This window comes from Xenopus laevis, chromosome 5L (assembly GCF_017654675.1).
Source record: "Xenopus laevis strain J_2021 chromosome 5L, Xenopus_laevis_v10.1, whole genome shotgun sequence".
Classification (NCBI taxonomy): domain Eukaryota; kingdom Metazoa; phylum Chordata; class Amphibia; order Anura; family Pipidae; genus Xenopus; species Xenopus laevis.
This window is the reverse complement of record NC_054379.1, coordinates 169,743,528-169,766,472: the sequence shown is the minus strand read 5'-3', so window position 1 is coordinate 169,766,472 and position 22,945 is coordinate 169,743,528. Positions and strand designations below refer to the sequence as shown.

General features: G+C 45.9%; 1 protein-coding gene across 1 annotated transcript; it reads right to left on the bottom strand.

Annotated features, from left to right (window-relative positions):
* Positions 1–225: 225 nt before the first annotated feature.
* emilin1.L (elastin microfibril interfacer 1 L homeolog) lies at positions 226–16,389 on the bottom strand. Its single transcript, XM_018262176.2, has 8 exons — positions 14,990–16,389; positions 9,078–9,203; positions 8,372–8,586; positions 5,949–8,105; positions 5,183–5,308; positions 4,621–4,638; positions 3,617–3,751; positions 226–2,954 (listed from the first exon to the last, which is right to left on the bottom strand). Exons 1-8 carry the CDS (start codon positions 15,181–15,183, stop codon positions 2,629–2,631), a joined length of 3,297 nt encoding a protein of 1,098 aa, XP_018117665.1. The 5' UTR covers positions 15,184–16,389; the 3' UTR covers positions 226–2,628.
* Positions 16,390–22,945: the final 6,556 nt, after the last annotated feature.

Below are 22,945 nucleotides of genomic sequence, written 5' to 3'. Positions count from 1 at the left end.
CAGCATAGGAAGGGGTTCTTTACTGTAAGGACAGTCAGGTTATGGGATTCCCTACCAAGAGAGGGGAATGAGTGATTCATTGGTGGGGAGGAAAGGAGATCTCACCATCAGCATAGGAAGGGGTTCTTTACTGTAAGGACAGTCAGGTTATGGGATTCTGTGGGCAACACACAAAGAATCCATGAATAAGGAAACTCACAGGATGAAATGCTTATTCCATAAAAATAAAATATAACTAAGTCTTTATTCCATAGAGAATCACAGTGCAAGTGTATAGGTAATAGTTAGGCTTCAGGTGTCAGTGAATCCTGTAGTGTGACACTGCATTGTGTGTGTGGCAGGAAGGAGTGCGGCTGTTTTACTAAAATCCTGTGTATTGTTCCGTGAACTTTCTCAACCCAAACCCACAGTCACAGAACAGCCGAGGCTACAACTCTTATCAGTGATACACCATTTTATAGTATCTCACTAACAGACTAACTAGAGAGGAAAACTGCTGTGGGTCTAAAGATATGGATCAGAAGATATAGAAGGGCAAGATGGAGACAGTAGGACAAGACGGAGACTGTAGATGAAGATGAGGACCGTAGAACAAGATGGAGACAGTAGGACAAGATGGAGACAGTAGGACAAGATGGAGACAGTAGGGCAAGATGGAGACAGTAGGACAAGATGGAGACAGCAGTACAAGACGGAGACTGTAGAAGAAGATGAGGACCGTAGAACAAGATGGAGACAGTAGGACAAGATGGAGACAGTAGGGCAAGATGGAGACAGCAGTACAAGACGGAGACTGTAGAAGAAGATGATGACTGTAGAACAAGATGGAGACAGTAGGACAAGATGGAGACGAAGGGCAAGATAGAGACAGTAGGGCAAGATGGAGACAGAAAAACAAGATAGAGACAGTAGGACAGGATGAAGACCATAGAACAAGCTGGAGAGAGTAGGACACAATAGAGAAATTAGGACAAGATGAAGACTGTAGAACAAGACGGAGACCGAAGGACAAGATGAAGACTGTAGGACAAGATGAAGACCGTAGAACAAGGTGGAGACAGTAGGACAAGATGAAGACCATAGAAGAACAAGATAAAGACAGTAGGGCAAGACAGAGTCAGCAGGACAAGATGAAGACCATAGTACAAGACAGAGACAAAAGGACAAGATAGAGACAGTAGGACAAGATGAAGACCACAGAACAAGATGGCGATAGTAGGACAAGATAGAGACAGTAGGATAAGATGAAGACTGTAGAACAAGACAGAGACAGTAGGACAAGATGAAGACAATAGGGCAAAAAAGAGACATTAGGACAAGATGAATACCGTAGAACAAGGTGGCGACAGTAGGACAAGATGGAGACAGTAGGACAATATGGAGACAGTTGGAGAAGATTAAGACAGTAGGACAAGATGAAGACCGTATGGTAAGATGGAGATAGTTGGACAAGATGGTGACAGTATAGTTTACCTCATAAATAGTAACCCCCCACATGGAACAGGGACATGAGCAGCCGGTGGGCGCAGAACAAACTGGGAAGCTCAGACAACTATTTACGGTGACTGGAGTAAGATTGCAATTGGTTGCTTCATAGTCACAATCTGGTTGGCCACTTATTAACTGACAGGAAGGGTTACTGGCCACGCCTCCTTTCTCATGCAGTCCCAGAAATCTGGCCAAGCCTGGTGGGTTAGCCAATGAAATCCCCTAATTATTTTACATGTTGCTGTCTGACACTTTGGACCTTTATTAACGGACACTGAAAAATTTAGTTCTTTTAAAAAATTCTTGTGAAGCAATTTGGGTTTTTGCACTAGTTTACCCTTAAATCTCACAAGTCATTGGTGGGTTTTGATGGGCGGCTGGTGTGGGGAACTTGGTTTCTTTCTGGATGATGGTATCTCCTCCGGCTCCACATGAGCACCCATCAAATCCCAAACTCGTCCCTATGCACCAGGTGCCTCTTTTATCTCTCGGTGTTAGAATCCTGCATGGGCCACTTGGGTTCTGTCTGCAGATCCATGATCCAGTAGCCCATGATCCAGTACTTCAGGCCTCATATTAGCCAGATACAATAGGCAAGGATGGTTCCTTGTCTGTAGATCAAAGTGTCAGAAATAATTCCATACAGCAAATGGGTGTCGCGCCCCACTTCTCATTGCCCATTGTGTGGGCCACGGGCACCTCAGTCATTGGATGCCCAATGGGCAAAGCTTTTAAGAGAAGCAGCAGTGATGTATATGTGTGCCAGGCTGTGAATGCATGTGCCAAACGCTCAACACTGATAAGTTACCCCAAAACATTGTATTTCTGATGCCCACCCTAACCTCCCCCATTTATCTACCCAATGTGCCATAGGAAGCCAATATATATAGAGTGAGTAGGCACTTCCTATGCCCGTGTAACTGTGTTTCCCTCCCCCATAGAACATTTGGGGTTTCTTTGTCCTCATTAATATAAAAAAAAGAATTTAAATAAAAAACATTGGGGATAAAAAAGCCATTTGCAAAGGGTAACATTTCTCTTTGGGACCCCCGTTCTGTCACTGATGGTATCAATGGTTTCTTGTGCCGTCCCCTATAGGAATGGAGACAATGGTTCCAGCCGAGACGGGCACTGCTCATGTTAAATCTCTTCTCCGTCGTAGAGTAAGATGCCACTGAATACAGTCAGGGGCTCATCCGAATGCCCCACTCTGCCCATGACCAAGTCTATGCAGACAGTGTCTCCGGCGTTCAGCTGCAAAATGATATTAAAGATTCCTAATGATCCTGGGGTGATCTTGGTCTCCACAAGGGGTTTCTCCAGGCCCTCGGGCTCATACCCTGCCGAATCTGTACGGGCAATGCCAAGGTTGGACTTGGACAGCACCGCTTCCAGCTTCTCATTCTGGTACCCGGTCAGGATGCCGCTAATAAAGTAACGGCCGCTCAGCGGAGCTGTGAAGATACCTGCAAAGTGATATATGTGTTATACTGGAATAAGGGTGTGTGTATATATATATATGATTTTAGGGGGCGGCTTGTTGCCCAACCACATCCATTCAGGGAACAGTGGGGTATTGAGTACCAATAAGTATTTTTGGGGACAAGGGCAAAGAGAAATGAAAGGAAACTCCAGGTGCAACACTTTCTCCTCAGCATTTTGCCCAAATATTCGTTATTCCCCCTGCACCAGAAACTTCCAGCTGACTACTGATTGTCTCCTGATTGGCTACTGTGTATAATTCCCTCTCTGATACCACTTACCCCATTTCTACTCTTCCCTCTGTTCTTTCACCATCCACTTATCACCTCTTTTCATCTTTTCTATTCCAACTTGTCTTTCCTCTTCTACATTCTTCCCTCTCTCCTTTCCTTCAACTTCTCTTTCCTTTAATTCCATGTCCTTCCCTTCATTCTTTCTCTCCATTATCTGCCCCTTTCACCTTCTCTCCTGGACCCGTTAATCCTCACATCCCACCCTCCTTACTCCCCATTCCCACGTGTATTTCTTCTCTTTCCCTCATTTTCTTCTTCTCCAACAACTTTTTCTTCTTCTTCTAGACTTTATAGACTAATTATCGACAACTTGGTGGTGTAAAACTATTGTCTGTGCACAACATGGAACTTACCAATGGACGGATCATAAGCGTTGCCATCATTCACCAGGACCTTATCAAAGACAATGGTTCCAGGATCCAGCTGTGGGTAGGTAAGTGCAGCAGAGAAGGCAATGTTTGGGGTAATGGCCGACTCCCCAATTGGACCTGCAGGGACACACAATGCACAATATGATTATTACACCAGGGGGTATCCTCCCTCTAGTTGATTACAAACAGGGTCTTGTATCTACCTCAGTCTACCCCAGGTACTGTGCATTGTTGTTACCCTCCTGAGAGGGAATTGAAGGTGTGAGTACAGAGGGCAATAGGGCAATAAAGGTTTAGAATACAAGGACAGAAATAGGGCCTCTGATTGGCTGCAGATGTTGAATTTGGGAGTAGAATATGTTCTGTAGGGGAAACATGGCAGCACGAAAGAACCTCCATATGCTCAAACTCCTTAACTGTCAACTGGATGGAGAAAAAGCCTCCAATTTATTCATATTATTCCATATTATGGAACAATGTTGAGGATTGGAATATCATGTAGGCATGGGATGTGCATTATGGGTACAGATGAGATTATTCTACTGCATTATGGGTATAATGGAAGGATATAGGGTAGAAGGATTATGAGAAAGGGAATGATGGGATGGAAGGAGCTGCTGTACACGTTACACATAATTTCTAATCTCCTATTGATCTAATTTCCTATTGACTTTCCTTAATCAGTGAGAGCAAAATAACAGGAAACATTCCCTTTAATTACAATCATAAAGGAAAATGTATCCCAATAAATTCAGCCACAAGGTGAGACCTTTCATCATGGAATTTCCTGACACTGTGTCTCATTCTCTGGTATCTATTTAAAGGCACATGAACCCAATTATATCTAGAAAGGCAGTTTGCACTGCAGGGAGGTTACTGGCCAATAACTGTGATGTATTAGATCCTACAGGGTTAAGGCACAATGCCCATTTGCTGGGTGAAGTTTAGGGATATTTCCTTGGGTGCCATGAAGACAATTGCTGTACCTTGTTCTCCTCGTAGACCTGAAGCAAAGAAGGGAGAAAAATGAAATCATTAATGATAAGTGCATAATAATTCCTTATTATATTGAAAGGTTATCAGGGATGTACTTGATTTAGGAGTATTTACATAAAGAGATAGTGAGAAATTCCTGTGACAGGCTGATATAGTGATTGGAAAGGGGTGGCTCTTCTTCTGTGGCCTCCATCTTCTCACCCAGTTGGATGTGTCAGGCGAGCCTGGTGTTAATAAGGCCCAGTGAAGAGTTTTGCTATAGATGGAGCTAGAGAGCAGGAGGGAGCTCCCTTGGGCACCACTGGCCTAAAGGGAAGGGACCGAAGTACTGAAGAGATTCAGGCTTAGCATATTGCTATCTGAACAGATTCCATTGGAGTGGATTCAGACCACTAGCTGGTTCCTACAGTTGCTCCTGGACTCCTTTGAGTATATTAATGTCCGGGTCAACACTTACCAACCTAGGATCTCCACAGTGTTGTCACAGAACCCTGCTCTATACTAACATAACTACAATTATGTTTATTTCCAATATATATATATATTCCTTACCTGGGGGTCCCACAGGACCTTGTTTGCCTTGGGCACCATCTTTTCCTAGGGGTCCAGGAGGTCCTTGTCGACCTGGAACTCCTTGTCTTCCCTGAGGACCAGGAGGTCCTGGAAGTCCAGGGGGTCCTACATGAAGAGAAGATTTTTGATAGCTTTATGGTGTGGGGTATATTTTCCAAGGGCAAAGGGTAACAATACATGAAATACAAAACAACCTGCACTTGCAGAAGTGTGACCATAAGAGGGCAGTATATACCCATGTGCAACATAAGTCAAAGAAAGCAATATAGAGATGGATGTTGGGGTACCACACACCATTAGAAGTCCTGAGTAAAAATAAGTAACTGTGTATAATAAGCCTCTCTCATCACTGGCAGTCACATTAAGCAGAGATCACATGTTCCCCATTAATTTGTGGCACCATTTTGTTGCTTTATAATATATACAGTGCACCTAAATATTGGGTTGCTTCTTTTGAATTAAGGGTACATTATTAGTAGTAGTGTTTTGTCTTATAATTATGTCCATGATGAAAAAAGACTCTATTCATAACAAATGCCAGCATTGGACTTGCCCATCAGAGTACCATGAAAACTCCCTGTCGGCTGAGGGGTTAGTGGGCCCCTCTATTCACCTAACCATTGGGCCTTGAAGAGAAGTGGACCAAGGTTTTCTGGTGGACCCCAAGCACCCCAGGCCAGCATTGGTAAATCCTGACTTTATTCTGTTGTGGTAGGTCTGCTCTAGGTATAATAAAATGCCTCACCCATGAAGTCTTGGAAAGTGAAGTTCTGGAACTCAGAGGACAGAACCAACATGGAGCTGTTCAGTGTGCTGATCCTCTTGTGGATTCCATTCAGTTGGCTGTTGTGGAGTTTCTCAAACCAAGAGCTGTGAGTGCGCAGGGTGCTATTGACCTCCTGAACACAGTTCCACAGCCCAGATACATGTTTGTTCAGGTTTTCCTTTATCTTGTGCAAGCTCCCTGCCACTGTATCAAGCTTCACACAGATGTTCTCCAGCTTGGAGACTCTATCTTCCAGGCCACTGGCAGAACGTCTACAATCCTGTGTCTCTTCCAACACGGTGGTCTGAAACTTTTCAATCACTTTTTGAACATTATCAAATTTCTCAGTGTTTTCCCCTATGTGCTCTGTAACCTCTTCTTGGATCTTATTGATCTCTGTGATGATTTTGTCTTTGGTGGTTCCCAGCTCATGGATGTCAGTATGGTGCTTCCCAACTGTCTCCTGAAGGTCTTTGATGGTATCGTTTATGGAGCTAAATGAAACAATAATATTAGATAGCTCTCCTTGCATTGATTTGAGATCAACGTTAGAGCTTCCACCAAACACGCTAAAACCATCTAGAGGCTTATTGGAGCCAGACTGTTCTTTGCCCTCCTCTGTTTTCTTCTGAATAAGATGGCAAACGCCTGTACATTCGGCCACCTGCTCCTTCAGTTTTCCAACTTCCTCCTGCAGATTGGAGCATACCTGCCCACAACTCTTGTAATCAAACTGTATCATCCTAGTAAGGGACTTTATGCTGTTTTCCAGATCCACCATCTTTCCATTGGTCTTGTTCTGATAGTGGGAAATGTCTCTGCTTGCGGAATCGTATGTTTCACTCACATCAGAAGACATTTTGATCAGAGACTCTGCATTGGCATCCACCAAGGCCTTGACATTCGTCAGCTCATCCTCCAAGCCTGTAAGGGTGTCTTGTAGGGAGTTTCCAGACAGCCGTAGGTCTGTGATCTCTGAAGTGATTATACGAATCTTATCTTCATTGGCCTTGACTCTCTTCTCTATTTCATTGACCGAGTTCTTCACCTCAGAACTTCCACTGCGGCACTGATCGGCACAACTCTTGGCTGTGTTTGTTACCTGTTTCTTTAGCTTTTCTATGTCCTGAACAACATCATCAAGGACCCCTTCGTTCCTCCCCTGCATGTTCTTGAGGGACTCTATATCCAGCGCTAAGTTGGTCATAGTCTGACCTACTGAGTCTGCTGAGTTGTTCACCAGTTCAGACAGAAGAATATTTATTTTCTCCTCATTGTTAGTAATGCGGTCTTCCAAATCAACCCTCAGTTTCTGAATTTCTTCCTGCAAGTAATTTTGTAAATCATTCTTGTAATGAACATATTGGTCCTCTAGGCTTCTTTGAGTGGTGTTCATTCTACCCTCTATGTATTCTAGGTGGTTGTGCAGGTTTTGACCCTTTATAGAGTTTCCTACATTGTCACCTCCACCCAGCTGGTTGTCCATGCGCACAGTTAGTTCAATGACTGAACCAGAGAGTGTCTCGGCCTTTGTTTCCATGTCTTCTACTTTTCTGTGGAGATCAGCAACGTCAGCACAGCAGTCCTTGGGCAGGCGATTGGAAACCTCCACCACATGCACTTGCATCTTCTGGATGGCCTCCCTGTTATTTTGATCTATAGAGTTGATGAGTTTCTCCAACCCTTTTATACGATCCCTGTCCTCATTCTGCTGATTCCGGAACCCTTCCACCCCTGATAGGCAAGCGGAGCAGGACTGTTGCATCCTTCTTTCCACTTCCTTCAGGATGTCTACCCTTAGGTCTGTAAGCTTCTGGGTCATTGTGTTGTCTGTAACACCTGAATGTTTATCATTTTTATTATTCAGATTGTCTAGCTCCTGAGAGGTGATTCTGTTGTCGAGCACAGTCAGTTGCCTCTGTATATCATTAAGGGTCTCCTTCATGCCAGGCTGCCCTGGTACTGAATCTGACAGTTGCTTCCCATTCAGGGCAGTCTCAACAGTCAGTCTGATCTCTGACTGGTACTTCTCATGGAGCCCTTGCATGGTGGATTGCAAGCTCTGCAGCTCCTTGCTTAACTGTTGGACCTTGTCTTCAAGCTGCTTTACCTTTTCCGAGTCCCCTTGCCCGGGAGCTGAGGAGAAAAAGTATAGAGAATGAGTGAATAAGTAACATCTATTTTCCTTTTTTCTATATATGTAGAAGGAGAGATCTAATAGGTTGGTCTATGACTATTTCACCCATGACTTCCAGGGCCATCACCTACAGACATTTCAGGCAGAAGAATGGAATTATAAAACAGAAGTCCCTCCATTATGTGAGTGTTCTAATCCTGGCCCATGTGGTGCTAAACAGGTTACCTAAAATAGAGACAAATGGGCTAATCTATACTTGACTCACTTTCTCCTCTGGAGCCACTCAGAGAGTTCCCACCACTGGACCCAGACAGGTTTGGCCTCACAGGCTTGGGCCTTGGCTTGGAGGTAGTAATTTGCGCGGTTCCTGTTGGCCCATCCATACAGTCATCCCCAGAGTAGCCATGACAGCACTTCCACTCCATGTCGGATACTGTCTTGTAAGCTACTTTGTATCGTGGTCTCATGTAGCTGCGGTACCTGATGGACGAGCAGAATAGAGTTACAGAGGCAGATCTCCACTAAACAGAACCTGTTATCTCAGCCATGTTTCCCTATTTAACGCCAACCATGGAGAGAAGAAACCACTAATGTAGAGAAGAACATTAATCATGGCTCCTTCCTGTATCGTCAGACTATTTTCTATTGACTAAAGGGGCACTGCCCAGCTGTTGGTATAGTTACCAAAAATGTATTTTCTTGCTGGGCTAAAACAATGGTGACCCTATTGCTGAAGCATAAACAGGGACAGTAGTCTACCACCAGAGGGCACTGTTAGGCTTTAGGTCATATTTCATATTCTGTATGGCAGTATGGCAGCTTCCACTCACAAAAAGAAACACAAATATGCAAATACATAAGTGTTGTGTGCTTTACTGGTCTATTATAGAAATGCTCTCACTGCTGGGCCCTCACAGATGGTCTTTATTATATATTTAATATGAATTCCTCCAACAGCTAGTGATACTTACAGGATAGAACGTGGGCACTGAATCTGCCCCCAGGTGCAGGGTTGATATTCGGGCTTCACGTAGGCCTCGGCTCCATCCTCCACCATACAGCTGACAGTCCGTGTCACCACATATGCGCACCAGTTCCTAAGGGGCAACAGACAATCCGTCAGGAACGAGGTACAGAAATATCATTATAGTGTCACACGGGTACATTTAATCTGGTAGCCATTCTAAGCATGACAGAGACCCCTCTTTCCGAACGTAATTTTTTTTAAAGTTTTTATTTAACATTTTCAATAAACAATCCATAGCAAAACAAAGATAAGAAATGAAAGAAAAGAAGGCAAAGATAAGAGGTAGGAGTGAGCCCAGTTGACCATGTTGAGCCCAGTCACTCTGGAATCTAGATGGGTGAGCGCAGCCCTGGAGTCTTATGTTCTAACCAAGAGCCTCATATCCCTTTAAATTTTCCAGGGCACCCCTATGCCATGTATACAAGTTATTGCTTGGCTAGTGCCCTAATTATTAGTCAACCAGTCACCAGGACCAATGAGCTGCACCAACAAGTAGAAAAGAATGCCCCAATATGACCATCCAGATCCACCACTCCCTTTATGCCAAATACCCCACCGACTCCACTACAAGCCCCGCCCACTTTATGGCCTGTGTCACTTGTGCCCCTCCCCCCGCGCTACTGACCCCTGATTGGATGACAGCCCTGGTGCTATTCTCTATCAGTGTATCTATATTATCAGTGTAGCACTCATAGAGAAATGCCCTTCTGCTCCATGAATCCTCATCTGTGATTGGGCAGTTGGAAAATTGGAAAATATTCTGTATGGCTAAGAATTTACCCACAAACACAGAGAACATCCACTCTCCATACACACAGCGCACTGCTCACACTCAGACCCTTGACTCGAGCACTGGTGGGACCAATGCCAACGATGTGCCACCCAAAGTGAATACATTGACTTAATAAAAACTCAGTCCAAACATCTGCCTTCAGTCGAATTCATTGGCTGCAACTGGATCAGTTACCAGAGTCTCGGCCAGTGTGATTGCAATCAGGCAGGAGCATCAGTGCTTGGGCCATAGAGACGGTGACCATGGGACACCAGGCTTTTCCTCTGCCAGGCTACTTTTGCCCAGGGGTTTCATGAGCCCTTCAAGAGGTAAAGACTATAGGGCTAACAATGCACTTGGGCCGGGGGGGGGTTCTTGGCTGAAGAGTGTCAATCAAAGCTGCAAGACTTCTAACACAAGGATCTTGGGGCCACTGGTTTCAGGAGAGTGTTGCTGGTAATGAGCTGCCGCCCATATATCGCTGTGCCCTTGGGCATTATATAGATTTATTAGAAGAGGATTTGTTACACTTATTAGCTTTTGGGGTAACCATGCACCTTAACCAAGGTTCCTCAGGGGGTCAGTGGGTCCAGCTGGGGCAGCAGGTGATGTTCCAGGGGGCACCAGTCCAATCTTTCTGGGGCATAGGGTTTTTTTTTACTGGCTTGGCCGATAAAAATCATTCGTGATGCCAATGTTATTAATAGAAAAAACGGCAAGAATATAGGAAGGCCGGTGTTTTATTCCAGAAAAGGTGTCAACCCTAGTGGGGCATAAAGGCCTATACATCACATATGGAACGGCCAGAGAGAGAAAACGTTGGGACATAAATCCCCCAAACTCTGTCTGTATTTGCTCAACAGGGAATGGAATCTGTGACCCCCGGGGGAGGGGGGATTGTTTATAGGAGCAGATTTACTGTCTGTTATTCTTGGGGGGATGTTTGACATGAAATGTGAATTGTTGGTGTAAACTGTTTAGATAAAATGCCCTGGTGTGATTCCTGAATACTTTGTATTTCATTGTCCTTGTGCCTCCCAGTGCTTCCCAATGGCTCATGCTGTCTGTCCTCACCCCTCACTGCCCAACGGCCTCCCCATTCTTTGGTTGTGAAGAAATAAGTCCCAATTTGTCCCACTGCGGCTGGGAAATGAGCTATTTCTGCTGGTGTATCTGATGCATGTGGGTGACGGGGGCGCTGCTGGGGCGCAAGCTTTTGGGCTGACTAATCAGGAAGTGGAAAACATGACGCAATCGCAAGATAAACTCAATGACGTCAATGAAAGAGATTTCCCAGCTCTGGTCTCTTTATTCCTGGCTCCTAAATGAACCCGTTTCTCCCCAAATCCTGATAAGGGCCACAAGTACAACCCAGGCCTGGACTGGCAACCTGTGGGATCTGGCAAATGTCAGCTGGGCGACTGTAAAATGCCGTAGACTATTTATCGGCCCTCAGGGGCCTGTTTGGATCTCTATGTACTAGAAATGCCGGGGCCAATTTACAGTCCCAGACCTGGTACAATGGCCGGGGGTCACAGGGTCTCGCATAGTAACTGCCACTGACAAAGGACACAGGCCCAGGAGCTTCAGCCTTTTGTAAAGGGTTAAACAGTGGCGGCACCCAGGCAGCTCTACAGTGGGACTGGCCCTCAGTATCACGGGGCCCCTCAGTGCAGGTATCAGCACAAAGGGACATATTACAGTTTCATTTAATACACCAGCAATGTCCAACCTGCAGCCCTCCAGCTGTTGCACCCCACTGACACCCACCTCTTGCCTCTTAGGAGCAGGGTGGAATGATAATAATTATTAGGGTGGGGACCCAACAAGGCGTGTGTGACACAATCACAGGAATGACAGTTATTTTACATAAGGCCAGAAAGGGTTAATCAGCGTTTGCTTTTATCGTGTCCCTGTAGGCAGGGGGCGCAATAGAGGCTGGGTGGGAACTGTAGGCGGCAGGGTTGCCAGGTTGGAGGTTTTCCAGCCAAATTGGGCTACTAATTTAAAGCCCAGGCGGGTTTTGAAAGTACAAACAAGCCAAGGTACAGATTTGGGCTACTTTTTGGGTGTTTGACTGGTTTGAAAATCAAAGTTTTAGGAGAGAAATGCTTTCTGGCAGGCTGCTGTTTTTCCTTCTCAATGTAACTGAATGTGTCTCAGTGGGACATGGGTTTTTACTATTATTATATCACTCCAACTTGCAGTACAGCAGTAAAGAGTGACTGAAGTTTATCAGTGCACAAGTCACATGACTGGGGGCAGCTGGGAAACTGACAATATGTCTAACCCCATGTCAGATTTCAAAATTGAATATAAAAAAATCTGTTTGCTCTTTTGAGAAATGAATTTCAGTGCAGAATTCTGCTGGAGCAGCACTATTAACTGATTCATTTTGAAAAAAATTTTTTTTCCCCATTACAGTAACCCTTTAAGCATTCTCACATTTTCCAGTGACTTTCCTCAATTTCAGACAATTTGGGGGCAAAAATCTGCTGGCCACCACATTGTCTAGAGGCTGAGCTGTTTTACCAATATTTATTGAAATTGTATTTGTATTGTTCTTATGGGGCCCCTATATCTCCTGGGCCCCCTCTGTAGTTATACCTGGTGATGGATGAACTCCCCCATTGTGCTTCATGGAAAAATTGGAATTATTTATAATCTATATTCATTTCTTTTTTTACATTGTTTTTCCACTGCCCATATTGTGCTATTTTTGGGCTACTTTTGAAGTGACTCTTAGCAAGTTTTGGGCTGTTTTTTTAGCCGACTTTGGCTGATTTTGAAAATTAGACCTGGGAACCCTGATAGTGGGGGGGGGGGATTCTTGCCTCGTGTGTCTGAATTGAATGAAGGTAAAAGTGACTGAGTGGAAAGTAATGGGAAGGAAGAGGGGGAAGGAGAGGAAGGAGCGGTGGATCCATTAAAGTGAATGTAGCAAAAACTGAATAAAAGATCAGACTGAGGATCTGATTGGCTGCAAATGAGCAGATCTGGGCCCAATCTGGCCACACACGGGGCTAAATCAGGCTGAACCAGTAGTTGGGACCATAGAGTGGGGGAGCCCCTCACACAAGGATTATATTCGGGATTTTATGGGCCACGTTGGGCTTCGTTACACTGATCATCTGTGTCTTGTTGTGTGAGAAGTTGGGGGCCCAGTGTTACACTGAACAATAAGCAGTTTGTCTATATGTTCATAAATAATGTGTCATTTTACATCAATTCTAGTAAAACCACTGGGGGGGCTGCAGACAATGGGGGTGTGAATGTGGTTTCCCAGCTGGGCCGGAGCAGACACCCCAGAGAGAGCGATGATATTGCTGTATAAATATGTACTCATCAAACTGAAAGAAAAACCCAATTTTGCTATTTTTGGAACTGGCCCCATGCCCGGAGCACATTAGGAAAAAACAACACGTGTCCCAATGATCTCTCACTGAGCTGGACTGGGCTCTGCCGCAGGGGCCAAATAATCTCTGTTGTACCCCCAAATCCTAACCCAGGCCCAGGACATGTCACACTTGGGATCAGCACTGCCACAAAGGGGCCTCTCTCCTAAATAACCCACTAGGGGTGACAGTTTTGCACCCAGAAGTACAATATACGCTGCTCCAATCTGTCCCACACTGACAGTTGTACAAGCACAGGGTTAAGGACACATGGGGCCCATTAACCCCTGCCTTGCACACCCTTTTCATGTTGCACCCACTGAATTTGCACCCTTTGTAGGTCACACCCACACTGACGGCATCAAAAACACAAATGCAACTTGCAATGGACTCGGCAATATGGAGGAGGGCAAGTTCTGACACTGCTGCTTTGTACCCACATTTGTATGTGTATTGTACATATAGATAATAACCAGACTGTCCCTCCCACTGCTACAGCTGCACCAATCACTGCTGCAACGGCTCCCTAGGGTCCTAAATTATGTTTCCTTTCTGAGAACATTTATAGATTCCACTACCACCCCCTAGGTTCCCTGCTAGTAATACAAAGTATAGTACCACCCCCTAGGTTCCCTGCTAGTAATACAGAGTATAGTACCACCCACAAGGTTCCCTGTTAGTAATACAGAGTATAGTACCACCCACTAGGTTCCCTGTTAATAATACAGAGTATAGTACCACCCACTAGGTTCCCTGCTAGTAATACAGAGTATTTTACCACCCCCTAGTTTCCCTGCTAGTAATACAGAGTACAGTATCCCCCCCCCTAGGTTCCCTGCTAGTAATACAGAATATAGTACCGCCCCTAGGTTCCCTGCTAGTAATACAGAGTAAAGTACCACCCCCTAGTTTCCCTGCTAGTAATACAGAGTATAGTACCGCCCCCTAGGTTCCCTGCTAGTAATACTGAGTATAGTACTGCTCCCTAGGTTCCCTGTTAGTAATACAGAATATAGTACCGCCCCCTAGGTTCCCTGTTAGTAATACAGAGTATAGTACCGCCCCCTAGGTTCCCTGTTAGTAATACTGAGTATAGCACTGCTCCCTAGGTTCCCTGTTAGTAATACAGAGTATAGTACCGCCCCCTAGGTTCCCTGTTAGTAATACAAAGTATATTACCGCCCCCCAGAATAGCAGAATAAAGCACTGCCTCCTGGCTAATCTACTAGTGATACAGATTTGAGTAGAGCTTTCTATGTTCCCTACAAACAATACTTAGTAGAGTACTCGCCCTTGGGTTCCTTACAAGTAATACTGAATAGAATAAAGAAATGTAAGCCTGCTGATCAAGCTGTTACATGTAGTGCACCTATGCTATAGTGATGTACTATGACTGAGGCGCTGCACAAGGACAGAGGGGTCCAGATTCCTCCTGGTGATACTAACAGGGCCTGCGCATTTTATAAACTCAATACAATAAAATCCACATAAGGTTTCCAGAAGGTGCAAAAAAAAAAAAAAATCAACATATTTTGTGTAAATCCATAGCAAATGAAGACAACTTTGCCCAGCTGCAGAGACACAGCACATGCAATAGTGAGACCTATACTGCCATAACCTATAGCTCTCGGTGGCCCCCAGTACCCCAAAAGTCCTAAATACAAAATGACTGACATGCTGGGTACTTACCTGTGCCTGCTGGCTGCCCGAAGTCCATTCTGTGCCTGAGTTACCCCCTGTGCCGTCATCACTTGGGTTTGAGGGGCAGCTCCCCCTGTATAAAGGTTATAGCGGGAGGGGAAGTTTGTGGTGTGAACCCCCCAAATATTTACAGATATTAAACAGCTGATGAGGAGAAACAAAGTCCTGACGCTCATTTTCATGGCTGAGAATCAGCAGAGCAACTGCCTGAAAGACAAAGACAGAGATCCTACAGTTCCCAGCACAGACCCAGCTGTTTCTCCTCAGCGAGACTTCAGTGGTTCTGATCCAAAATGGGCCTTCCTCGTGGTCACTATACACATATAGCCCTCAGCACTCTCTATATCCTCATATAGCCCAAAGGACTTCTCCAGTGGTCACTTTATCTTCATATGGATCAGTGGGACATCTCCAGTGGTCACTATATTCTGCTATAGCCTGAGGTCTTCAGTGCCCAACAGATCTTCAGACAGATAAGTGTGAGGTCCCCAGTGGTCAGTATCTCCTCATATAGATCAGAGGAAGGTCTCCAGCTGCAGCCTCCTCCTCCTCCTGACTTCAAACAGATCCACAGGACTTCTATATAGACTTAGTTCCACCAATCACATGCCTCCAGAGTACAGACTCTTTAACTCTTCTATTCTGCAGTCCCTACTCACCTTTAGATCAGATAGGGCTCATTTAGTGCTCACCCTTCTCGCACCTCCTCCACATTGGTGATAGTGATGTCCCCAAGTTCGTTGTTGCTGTCTCTGTAACCTCAGAGATGTTGTCTCTCCAGGTCCCAGTGCTGCTGTCTCTCCAAACCTCAAAGATTTTGTTTCACCAAACCTCGGAGCTGTTGTCTCTCCAAACTTCGGAGCTGCTGTCTCTCCAAACCTCAGAGATATTGTCTCTCCAAATTTCAGTGCTGCTGTCTCTCCAAACCTCAGAGATGTTGTTTCACCAAACCTCAGAGATGTTGTCTCTCCAGGTCCCAGTGCCTGTGAGTTAGAACTCAGTGTTAGTGCCCGTGAAGCTCCCAGCTGGATCAGTTGGGCTCAATAACAGATGTGACCCGTGAATGTGTTCTCACTCTGGACTAACCAATGAGATGGAGGCAGTTGTGAAAGTGTCGCCAGCTTTGGTCACATCTAACATGAACAAGAAGGGCGGCTGAGGAGACACCATCAAAGCTGGACCCAGTTGATCTCTGCTGATCCAGTTGCAGCTCTTCCTTGTGCTTTGCAGTCTCAGAATATGTTTGATGGGAAGTTTTGTTGGTGGGGTGTCGGTACCCTACAACTCTCCCCTGTGCCCCTCTCACTAACTGATGTCACCCCCCTCCACAGAGTGACCTCCAGCTGGAGCCCACCCCAACCTCTCTCCAGCTCACCAAAGAGACAGTAATCAGAATCCCCTGTAGCAAGAGGCTGACCAGAAGGGGGAGGAGAGGAGGAGAGAGGGAAATCCTAAAAGGAGAGAAAGATGCAGTATCCCCCCCCCACCCCTTCCCAAACTTCCTGCCCCTCTCACATCCCCAGATGCAGGATTAGAATCAGCTTAACCCTCACAATGCTCACTACTGTGCAACCCCGGCTCCCCCTCGGCACCGCTTGCTCTAATGAGCCAGATGTTACTTTGTACCCAGTCCCTACAAGAACTTAATGTGCCATTGGGTTTTGGGGGAAGTGTGGTGCTGGTTATGGGGTTAGGGTGCTGGTTCGACCCCCACTGCTTTAGGACAGACCCAAGATAAATGCCCTTGGGTGCTGGAACATGCGCCAGATGCACAAAAGTAGAACAAGAGTCGCCTGTTAGAGGGAACTCCAGCCAAAAACTCTTCTTGTCCATAATAAAGAGAATGTGACATCCCCCCCATGCATTAGTGCTCAATGCATCCAATCACCACGCAGCTTTATTTCCCCAGAATAACAGGCAGTCACTGGCACCTTCCAAATACTCATCTCAGCCTGGTTGTGGCACCATTTTCCCCAGTCAGTTTAGGGGATGAGTTTGGCACAGGGGCATGGAGTTCACTAAGTGGCAGTCAGTAGCATGTGGAGGTGCAACACGCAGACCATTAATGTGCTGCCCACTGCAATACTACTTGGCCCCGGAGTTTCCAGACGTGCGACCAATATTTCCAGGGGCCCCAAGTATCCCAAAAGGCTTAAAGGATTGGCATGCTGGGTACTTCCCTCACCCCCTGGCTGCCTGATGTCCATCCTGAGTTGCCCCTTGGTCATCACTTGGGTTTGTGGGACAGCAGTGCTGCAGATATTAATGGGCCCAATTAAGGCCCCTGCAACACTGGTAAGATATATTGAAATTTCTCCTTATTTAGGGCCTTGCTGGGCCCCCTACACTCCTCCCCCCCCCCCTTGCAACTGCTGGGTCTGCTAGTTACACCCCTGCAGCTCCCCTGTATTAAGGTAATATTATATATATTATATAAAGGTTATAGTGGGAGACCCATTCTCTCCCCAACCCACTGACACTACATCCCCCCAGGACTGACAGGGACCCCTGCAGCTACTGCCTGATCTGGAGGTGTCGGTTGCTTCAGGGTTCCTCAATAGGCGCAGCAGCACTCAGGCTGGAATGGAGGGCAAGATGGACTGAGCGGCACCAAGAACAACTATATGGAAGTACAACTATATATACGTATATGTACACATGATCAGTCGCATATATATATATGTATACAGTCATATGAAAATCTGGCTGTGAACAATTTGAGTACCCTTGTAATTTTATTATTATTATTAACATGTATTTATATAGCGCCAACATATTGCGTAGCACTGTAATTTTGCTAATTTGAATGCATGTAACTGCTCAATACTGATTACTGGCAACACCAAATTGGTTGGATTAGCTGGTTAAACCTTGAACTTCATAGGCAGGTGGGTCCAATCATGAGAAAAGGTATTTAAGGTGACCAATTGCAAGTTGTGCTTCTGTTTGACTCTCCTCTGAAGAGTGACAGCATGGGATCCTCAAAGCAACTCTCAAAAGATCTGAAAACAAAGATTGTTCAGTATCAGGGTTTAGGGGAAGGCTACAAAAAGCATCTCAGAGGTTTATTAAACTGTCAGTTTCAACTGTAAGGGATGGAATGAGGAAATGGAAGGCCACAGGCACAGTTGCTGTAAAACCCAGGTCTGACAGGCCAAGAAAAATACAGGAGCGACATATGCGGAGGATTGTGAGAATGTTACAGACAAGCCAAAGATCACCTCCAAAGAGCTGCAAGAAGATCTTGCTGCAGATGCAGGTGTATCTGTACATCGTTCTACAATTCAGCACAATTTGCACAAAGAACATGTGTATGGCAGGGGGATGAGAAGCCCTTTCTGCACTCACACAAACACACTCGCTTGTTCTATGGAAAAGATCATTTACACAACACACAGGCATTTGGGAACAAAGAGCTTTGGACTGAGGAGACACAAATTGACTTATTTGCTCATAACAAAAAGCGCTTTACATGGCGGAAGAAGAACACGACATTCCAAGAAAAACACCTGCTACCGACTGTCACATTTGGTGGAGGTCCCATCATGCTGTGGGGCTGTGTGGCTAGTTCAGGGGCTGTGTGGCTAGTTAAGGGGCTGTGTGGCTAGTTCAGGGGATGTGTGGCTAGTTCAGGGGCTGTGTGGCTAGTTCAGGGGCTGTGTGGCTAGTTCAGGGGCTGTGGGGCTATTTCAGGGGCTGTGTGGCTAGTTCAGGGGCTGTGTGGCTAGTTCAGGGGCTGTGTGGCTAGTTCAGGGACTACTAAGGCCCATGTTAAAGTCCAGGGTTGGATGAATTCAACCCAATATGAACAAATTGTTCAGGATAATGTTCAGGCATCAGTCACAAAGTTGAAGTTAAGCTGCAGGGGTCGGATATTCCAACAAGACAATGACCCTAAACTCACTTGGAAATCTACAAAGACATTTATGCAGAGGGACAAGTACAATATTCTGGGGTCCCCCGACTTGAATATCATGGAAAATCCAGAATCCAGACACTCATCAAAGGCTATAGGAGGCGTCTAGAGCAGGGATCCCCAACCTTTTGAACCCGTGAGCAACATTCAGAAGTAAAAGGAGTTGGGGAGCAACACTAACATGAAAAATGTTCCTGGGGAGCCAAATAAGGGCTGTGATTGGCCATTTGGTAGCCCCTATGAGGATTGTCAACCTACATTGAGACTCTGTTTGGCAGTGCACCTGGTTTTTATACAACCAGAACTTGCCTCCAAGCCTGGAATTCAAAAATAATCACCTGCTTTGAGGCCACTGGGAGCAACATCCAAGGGGTTGGAGAGAAACATGTTACTCACGAGCTACTGGTTGGGGATCACTGGTCTAGAGGCTGTTACATTTGTAACTAAGTATTGATGGAATATCTCTGTTGGGGTGCCCAAATTTATGCACCTGTCTCATTTTGTTATGATGTATATTGTATATTTTCTGTTAATCCAATAAACTTGATGTCACTGCTGAAATACTACTGTTTCCATAAGGCGAGTTATATATTAAAAGAAAGCTCAGCCAATGAGAAACAAAAGTCCAAAGAATTAAGAGGGGTTCCCAAACTTTCTCCTATGACTGTATATCCTGTATATAGTGGACAAGCAGTTTTGTCCCACTCAGGAACAAGGCAGAATAATTTGCTGATGGCACATTTGGCTGCACTTTCAGGGGTTTGACATAAATCTTTTATATTGGGGGTTTCCGCTGGATCATTTCAAGGAAACGCTGATTCCTGTCCCCACGGGGTGATGGGTTGTTACTTGTGGGGGATACAGATATATTTATGGATTTCCTTTCCTTCCCGAAATGTTCCTCGGGCCCTTGATCCAGACCAAAGAGGTGAGAACATTTCTATAAAGCTTTGCTGTTTGTCAGCAGTTGGAACGGGCCAGCGCTGAGTTGGGATTATGGAAACCATCTGTCTCACTGAGCATAGAGCACCGCCCACAACTCTAATGGGGAACAGAGCTAGCAATCTATCACCCAAAGTGCTCCCTTCCATAGCCAGAGAGGTGACCCCTCCCACTGGAGTCCTTGGGGCCCAGGTGCTGCTGAACTACAACTCCCAGCATAGTACATTTTATAATTAAGGGTGAAAGACTGCTGGGAGCTGTAGTCCAACAACATCTTGTGACACACGGTTAACAAACAGGGCACTCAAGGGTCATGAGGCAGTACCTGGCACTGTATGGGTTACAGATCCCAGGTGATAGTTGGGGACATTCTTCAAATGCTCAGCATTTCCCTCCCCACAGATCCAGCTGGTCCCTCTTGCCCCAGGCTCCTGCCCCCTCTCCTCCCTCCCCCTCCTGCGCCTTTATCCCCCGGGGCAGTTAGGGCCTCAGTGTTAGAAATTGGAGCTGGGGCCACACTCATTGGAAGGTGCCATTGCTCCCAGCTCAGGGGCCACCACAGCTGTGCCTTTCCCTGGACACATACATTTATATATACAGTATATATATATATATATAGCAACACTGTCCCTTTAATTGTACTCACACCAATCACTTGCCTTACTGGTCCAGTAACCATCAATCATCTGCCCTTCCTGCTCTTGTGCCCCGGGGTAAACCGGAACATGATACTCACCTCTGGCACACCCAGGGTTAAGGTATAGGTGTACTCAGCACTGTACAGCAACACTAATATCCCAGTGTCAGGCCATATATATATATAAACTCAATTGCTGCTGTGCATTAATGCTGGGGTCTCTGCGGATAAATGCTGGGGTCTCTGCTTATAAATGCTGGGGTCTCTGCGTATAAATGCTGGGGTCTCTGCTTATAAATGCTGGGGCCTCTGCATATAAATGCTGGGGCCTCTGCATATAAATGCTGGGGTCTCTGCGTATAAATGCTGGGGTCTCTGCGTATAAATGCTGGGGTCTCTGCTTATAAATGCTGGTGTTTCTGCGTATAAATGCTGGGGTCTCTGCGTATAAATGCTGGGGCCTCTGCATATAAATGCTGGGGTCTCTGCGTATAAATGCTGGGGTTTCTGCGTATAAATGCTGGGGTCTCTGCGGATAAATGCTGGAGTCTCTGCGTATTAGGGATGCACCAAATCCACTATTTTGGATTCGGCCGAACCCCCAAATCCTTCGAGGAAGATTCGGCCGAATACCGAACCGAATCCTAATTTGCATATGCAAATTAGGGGTGGTAAGGGGAAAACATTTTTTACTTCCTGGTTTTGTGACAAAAAGTCACACGATTTCCCTCCCGCCCCCAATTTGGTTCGGCAGGGCAGAAGTATTCGGCCGAATCCTGGCCAAATCCCGAACCGAATCCTGGATTCGGTGCATCCCTACTGCGTATAAATGCTGGGGTCTCTGCGTATAAATACTGGGGACTTTGCACATAAATGCAGGGTTCTCTGCGTATAAATGCTGGGGTCTCTGCGTATAAATGCTGGGGTCTCTGCGTATAAATGCTGGGGTTTCTGCGTATAAATGCTGGGGTCTCTGCGGATAAATGCTGGAGTCTCTGCGTATTAGGGATGCACCAAATCCACTATTTTGGATTCGGCCGAACCCCCAAATCCTTCGAGGAAGATTCGGACCCGGAATACCGAACCGAATCCTAATTTGCATATGCAAATTAGGGGTGGTAAGGGGAAAACATTTTTTACTTCCTGGTTTTGTGACAAAAAGTCACACGATTTCCCTCCCGCCCCCAATTTGGTTCGGCAGGGCAGAAGTATTCGGCCGAATCCTGGCCAAATCCCGAACCGAATCCTGGATTCGGTGCATCCCTACTGCGTATAAATGCTGGGGTCTCTGCGTATAAATACTGGGGACTTTGCACATAAATGCTGGGTTCTCTGCGTATAAATGCTGGGGTCTCTGCGTATAAATGCTGGGGTCTCTACGCATAAATGCTGGGTTCTCTGCGTATAAATGCTGGGGTCTCTGCTTATAAATGCTGGGGTCTCTGCGTATAAATGCTGGGTTCTCTGCGTATAAATGCTGGGTTCTCTGCGTATAAATGCTGGGTTCTCTGCGTATAAATGCTGGGGTCTCTGCGTATAAATGCTGGGGTCTCTACGCATAAATGCTGGGTTCTCTGCGTATAAATGCTGGGGTCTCTGCTTATAAATGCTGGGGTCTCTGCGTATAAATGCTGGGGTCTCTGCGCATAAATGCTGGGTTCTCTGCGTATAAATGCTGGGGTCTCTGCGCATAAATGCTGGGGTCTCTGCGTATAAATGCTGGGGTCACTGCTTATAAATGCTGGGGTCTCTGCGTATAAATGCTGGGGTCTCTGCTTATAAATGCAGGGGTCTCTGCGTATAAATGCTGGGGTCTCTGCTTATAAATGCTGGGGTCTCTGCTTATAAATGCTGGGGTCTCTGCTTATAAATGCTGGGGTCTCTGCGTATAAATGCTGGGGTCTCTGCGTATAAATGCTGGGGTCTCTGCTTATAAATGCTGGGTTCTCTGCGTATAAATGCTGGGGTCTCTGCTTATAAATGCTGGGGTCTCTGCGTATAAATGCTGGGGTCTCTGCGCATAAATGCTGGGTTCTCTGCGTATAAATGCTGGGGTCTCTGCGTATAAATGCTGGGGTCTCTGCGCATAAATGCTGGGTTCTCTGCGTATAAATGCTGGGGTCTCTGCGCATAAATGCTGGGGTCTCTGCGTATAAATGCTGGGGTCACTGCTTATAAATGCTGGGGTCTCTGCGTATAAATGCTGGGGTCTCTGCTTATAAATGCTGGGGTTTCTGCACATAAATGCTGGGTTCTCTGCGTATAAATGCTGGGTCTCTGTTGGGGGTGCCAAGTGCATCATGTCCATCTGGGTCCTTTTCATACAGTGATACAACTCTAATCCTTGAGCAGACGTCTAATATAAGGGTCCCCCCTGGCTCTCACGTTCACTTGCAGGGCTCTATGCCTGTACCCCCTCCTGTACCCCTCACTCTCTCTAACTCTCCAT

What these genes read in the sequence shown, in the direction of transcription:
- emilin1.L (XM_018262176.2), bottom strand. Translation starts at nt 15,183, where the DNA reads ATGAAAATGAGCGTCAGGACTTTGTTTCTCCTCATCAGCTGTTTAATA. An exon ending in CGGGCAGCCAGCAGGCACAG is followed by an intron (nt 9,204 to 14,989) that starts GTAAGTACCCAG and finishes GTTGCCCCTTAG; the next exon opens with GAACTGGTGCGCATATGTGG. An exon ending in CAGTGCCCACGTTCTATCCT is followed by an intron (nt 8,587 to 9,077) that starts GTAAGTATCACT and finishes CTCGTCCATCAG; the next exon opens with GTACCGCAGCTACATGAGAC.